The sequence below is a fragment of the Melitaea cinxia genome, chromosome 4, assembly GCF_905220565.1.
Source record: "Melitaea cinxia chromosome 4, ilMelCinx1.1, whole genome shotgun sequence".
NCBI lineage: Eukaryota > Metazoa > Arthropoda > Insecta > Lepidoptera > Nymphalidae > Melitaea > Melitaea cinxia.
Window position 1 is genome coordinate 1,975,356 of NC_059397.1, and position 6,000 is coordinate 1,981,355.

Genomic DNA, 6,000 nt, shown 5'->3' on the forward strand with positions numbered 1-6,000 from the left:
GCACGTGGTGGGGGCGCGCGCTGGTCGCCACGGGGCACCGGCCGCGCCTGTGCGCGCTGTACGTGACGGTGTGACTGGTAGTGGTGACGTAGTAGTGACGCGGTACTGACGCGGTGCAGCGCACGTGGTGGGGGCGCGCGCTGGCCGCCACGGGGCACCGGCGGCGCCTGTGCGCGCTGTACGTGACGGTGTGACTGGTAGTGGTGACGTAGTAGTGACGCGGTACTGACGCGGTGCAGCGCACGTGGTGGGGGCGCGCGCTGGCCGCCACGGGGCACCGGCCGCGCCTGTGCGCGCTGTACGTGACGGTGTGACTGGTAGTGGTGACGTAGTAGTGACGCGGTACTGACGCGGTGCAGCGCACGTGGTGGGGGCGCGCGCTGGCCGCCACGGGGCACCGGCCGCGCCTGTGCGCGCTGTACGTGACGGTGTGACTGGTAGTGGTGACGTAGTAGTGACGCGGTACTGACGCGGTGCAGCGCACGTGGTGGGGGCGCGCGCTGGCCGCCACGGGGCACCGGCCGCGCCTGTGCGCGCTGTACGTGACGGTGTGACTGGTAGTGGTGACGTAGTAGTGACGCGGTACTGACGCGGTGCAGCGCACGTGGTGGGGGCGCGCGCTGGCCGCCACGGGGCACCGGCCGCGCCTGTACGCGCTGTACGCGCTGTACGGCGCCGTTCCCGTGGCCGCCTACGTGCTCTATCTGCTGTATCAGCGCAACCAGGTCCGACCTACCCCACTCGGTAGTCGTTTGCTACCCCGTCTGTGGTAGCTATTCCTAACAAGCTCTGTACTACGAGATAGTCACGTCCTACCTTGCTTATAATAGCGGCTAATCGTAACTACCCGCTAATCACCTCTTACCCCGCTCTTACTTTTGTGGTCGCTACTCCATCTAGTTACAGATTGTCTATACCTAAATCCCGGTTCGGGTGAATTGTTTAATTAATATATGAATCTAGCTCTTGTGTGCCCGGTCGAATTTGCTAGGTTTTTCGATTGGTATTTTTATATAAAGCACTTCTTTAGTTCTTACTATACCTTAATAAAAAAAAAATATATGTAGCTATATACCAGTCGGCTGTTACCTATAACACAAGCATTAAGTTGCTTACGTTAGGAACAGACGACCGTGTGTGTATTGTATTGTATTGTATAGATAATTCTCGTTGAACACGTTGTATAGTGTTCCTGGATGAGTTCGCTAGAGTTTTTCAATTGATAGTTTTGCGTGAGCTCTTTTTATTGTAGTTACCGTACATTTTCGTCTATTGACGATCTGCTTTTATTTTTGATTGGTATATCTGCTATATTTGAAATATTGATCGTAGTCACCGGCTAAGATCTAAGTTAACCTACTGACGATTACTTTGTTATTTAAGTTTGCTAGTGTTTTTAGATTTTATAGATCACAACTTTAACTTATGATGAGAATGTTTTCCGACTTTTTCTCTTGTGGCCTTTGATGATTTTGACAGCAGTCTTCAAATGAAATATATATATGTATATGCCAGACATTGTTGGCAAAGGTCCAGATCACACTAGGAGGTAAATATGGTCACCACTTCTTCTTTATTTACAATTGCTATCCGTTAGCTAGTTTCAACTAATATGAACTTAACCACATAAGGATTTCTAGAATGTTCTATACTCAGGTCAATTTATATTGAGAAAAAATTAGGTTAGGAAGGTTTACAATACGGTAGGTTAGTTAGGTTTTAAATACGAGGTTTATAAGCTCAACCGACACAGTAGAGCATAAGCTAGTTCTACCGTGCTTAGATAAAAGGCAAAATCCGTTTATCATTGCAAAATATATCACTAAACCAACGTTAATATAATATCATATGATTAGCTCAAACGAATCCAAGACTTTAACTCGATTTTTCTCAGATTTCTGTATATAGTTTAGGGGTTGTTCGTAAGTCACGTGAGTGTCTTCAAGGAGATATCACGTGTATTTATTTTTCATTTAATATATTTGGTACCAAAAAATATACACGATATTTTGGTATAGGGCTCTAAACCCTCACGAAACATCAAGGAGGGATAAAAAAGTTGCGAAAAAAAGACGTCACGAGAAATATTGGACGAATATTTAGTACCTTTTATCTAAGCACGCCACAATAGTAGATAGTGTCTTAGTAGAGTAGAGTGCTAGAGCTAGTTTTTACAGGAATCACTTGTGGAGAGGGCGTTGAAATATGCGGGTGCTCACCCCTGGGTCTACGGAGTGGTCATAGTGGGGGCCTTCTTGCTGGTGGGGCTCACGGCGTATTGCTGCTGTATGCCCAAGAGCGTGAGTATCGAACCAAAGTGATGACGATGATGATGGTGATGTTGGTGATGATCTAATTATGTAGGTTAACTAAGATAAGTCAGTTCTGAACTGTGTTGACAAACAACTTTTGCGTAATTAAACATTGGCCATATAGATGTTTGTCGTGGTCTGGGCGTTTGTGCTTGTATATTGTGTGTCCCGACACTGGAGAAAATTCTACTGGGAACCGTTTAGTGTGAAGCGGTCATTTATTATTATCTGATTGATTTTGGTTCTGATGATGATAATTATGAGATAGCTTGCTATCCAAAAGGCTTACTGAAGATAGTCAGAACAGTGGTCACGGTAATCGAGTGTGCAGGTGTGACAAATTTTTGTACAGGCCATAGAAATATATTTTGAAAAGTTAATATGATCCAGACAATAAATTTATAATAATAATGAACATTGTGTCGATGGCTAGAATCGCGAAAATATTATCCAAATTGAGACTACGATGGACACCTGTATGGCCTATAGGAATATTCATCATAAGCGTGGCGTAATAAAATCTTTGACCATTTGCTTGCAATTGCTTTTGGATATTCGCAAAACTGCGATGAATTTGTCGAAATATTTCAATTCCAATGTTTGCAGCCATCTCGGAGTTTGCCATATTTATTTAAGATGTAGATAAAACTACGAATATAGTTTAAATTAACGCTAATCCTTTTATCACTTAATTTTGTTACAACACTGGTCTAAAACTGCCATATAATTTTTTGTATTAATATTTAAAAAAAATGTACAAATATAATCTTCTAATATATAAAATTCTCCTACCGCGGTGTTCGTAGTTAAACTCCTCCGAAACGGCTTGACCGATTCTCATGAAATTTTGTGTGCATATTGGGTAGGTCTAAGTATCGAACAACATCTATTTTTCATCCCCTTAAATGTTAAGGGTAGTCCACCCCAATCTTTTTTTTTTTTAATTTTTAGATAATTTTTTTTTATGATACAACATTAAAAAAATACATACAACCCTAAATTTTCAACCCTCTACGATCAACCCCTATATTTTATTTGTTGATTCTAAACTTTAATAAATTTGGCAAGATTTTTATTTTTATTTTGTCATGACTTAGAATGAAAAAAATTATATTACTCCTAATTTTCTACCTCTCTACGATCAACCCCTATTTTCTATTAAGTAAATCCCCGCACACTTATAGTAGATAGTTTATTGGCAAAACAACGTTTGCCGGGTCAGCTAGTATTTATATAAAATATCAAATAATAGTAATAATCAAACCGTGTCGACCTTCATACCCACGCCACAAATATAGAGAGAATCTGTGACAGTCGCGTTTCACAATCCTTGACCGTGATAAATATATTTTGATTGCAATAAAAGTAACTGTCAACTTAATTTATTGCCTATTGTAAAAATTGTCACCGATTTCAAGTAATTTATAAACAAAACGATGCACGAAGAAAAATACGGTTTCTGTTCGCGTACATAATAATATGTTTAGTATGACTTGTGTCCACCTTATAACGTATTGTCTATTGTAACTTTTATTATGTTCACGTCACGCCTACCTAGGTTACCTAGGTCACGGTACCTAGGTTAATCGAAATATCGTAATACTAGCTGCGCCACGCTGTTTCACTCGCGTAATTTCCGATCCCGTGAGAATGTCGGCATAAAAAGTAGCCTATGTGTTATTCTAGATCTCCGATTATCTGCGTACTAATTTCATTAAAATCGATCCAGTAGTTTTTGCTTGAAAAAGTAACAAACATACGTACATATACCATCCATTCTTGCAAAAGTACTCGTTATAATATTGGTAGTCTGCCTACAGAACGAACCTGTTATAAACCCTAAGCTTTTGTTATTAATAATAGAAAAGAGGTTTAATAGTTTTGTCCTGTATTTTTATTTATGTGACTACGTGATCAAAATGCAAACTTTGTGTTTGAACAGAATTAAGCTAATGGCTAATGTTTTATTAAACGAATAATCATATTCTCGTATCAACGAGAATCAATATAAAGTACATTTGGTTGAATGTGCTATCGAAAGAAATAAAAAAAATAGTTAAAATCAATTACTTAAATATTTGACCCAAACGAGCAAATAAAATATTATATTAAACATAAGTTATCTAAATATATATCTAAGAACAAAACTAATATTTACTAAAACAGGACGCAGATTCGATAACGAAAAAGACAGACGCCGTTGTCGAAGATGATCCTCACTCAGAGGGAGAAGGTCAAGAGGCAGAGGGGGAAGCAGAAGCAGAAGCAGAGCTCGAGGAAAAAGAAGAGAAGGAGAGTAAGAAGAGCAAAGCAGGGCTCGAGGGACACGAAGAGGAAGAGGTAAGTTTCTTCTGGACTAAATGTTTTAGTTTTTTTAAACATATAACTAGGTCGGTAAACAAACGTACGGCTCACCAGATGGTAAGCGATTACCGTAGCTTATAGACAAACAACTGCAACACCAGAAGCATCGCAAGCGCGTTGCTGACCTATCCCCAATTCCCCCAGAAGCTCTGGTCACCTTACTCGCAAACAGGAACACAACATTGCTTTAAAGCAGTATTATTTAGCTGTGATCTTCTGTAAGATCGAGGTACTTCCCTAGTCGAGCTGCTCCAGATTTTGAGCAGGAAATTTCCGGTTGTGCCCTACCTCACTAAGAGTTTTTTGAGTTTGTCCGTGGTATGACAGAACTATGGGAAGTGAAATCGTGTGAAACAGAAAGTCTGACCTGCCTTAAGACTGACTTTCCGTCCTACATCACTTCATCACTTGAAACGTCATTTTACAATTATAATTGTTCTATTAATCTTTGAAAATTTACAAACGTCTACTGTTGCACTTCTAGGGTAGTTGAGAATATTTTTAGCACACAACCTCCAAATTTTTCCTATTCTTCCAAATCTTGGTTATGCAAATTCTGCTGCAGTTCCATATACTAGTTGTATTAATGTTTTTTTTTTTTTGGTAATGGGATATTTTTTGTAATTTATATAGAGATTTAAAAAGGTTTTCTTTTTCATAAATGTTTGAGAATCTGTGGCTTATGAACTTTTTATAAAACAGTTTATTTCTATTTATTGACTTGGCCAGTAACTTCTCACTGCATAGGCTTCCTTATCCAAGTACGAGAAGGATCAAAGCTTAGTTCACCACACTATTTCAATAACCCGATTCAATTGATATTGGTAACGTTTTATTTATTACAAAAAATCAGTAATAATATTAATATATTGTTCCAGAAATCTTCACCTGTAGACACAGAGGGCGCTGGTGACGGCCAGAGGAAAAGGAAACCCCGTAAGGAGTGAGCATATGAGTGAGATAGACATATTTGTTTACTGTTAGTTAGAGTGAGACGGGTGTGTGCGAGTGAGAAGTGTAATATCGCCGGCTTAAATTGCAAAACCTTGTAAATAAAAGATGTTCGACTCCTATAGTTGTAATAGAACACGTTCCACTTTTAAAAAATCCTAGATCTTTTTTAAATTTGACTTCGTGTAAATGAATGAGCTACATTGATAGACTCGTTCTGCATGATACCTTTCGTGAGCACGAAAACACGCATTTGAAAGGAAAATTATTACTGACTGACGAATACAACTAAAGAACTGCGTATTGGAAAGAATATTTTTTCTCGTAGTATGTTATTCCTCGTATATGATAGTAGTTAGGAGTCGAACGCCCT

General features: G+C 39.8%; 1 protein-coding gene across 1 annotated transcript in view; it reads left to right on the forward strand.

Moving 5' to 3' along the window:
- Positions 1-5,795, forward strand: part of LOC123670096 (calnexin) — a 28,698-nt gene extending 22,903 nt beyond the window's left edge. Inside the window, exons 11-13 of the mRNA XM_045603605.1 lie at positions 2,178-2,300; positions 4,479-4,652; positions 5,555-5,795. Coding sequence (XP_045459561.1) covers positions 2,178-2,300; positions 4,479-4,652; positions 5,555-5,623 — 366 coding nt within the window. The 3' untranslated portion in view covers positions 5,624-5,795. The remainder of the gene's footprint in view (positions 1-2,177; positions 2,301-4,478; positions 4,653-5,554) is intronic.
- Positions 5,796-6,000: the final 205 nt, after the last annotated feature.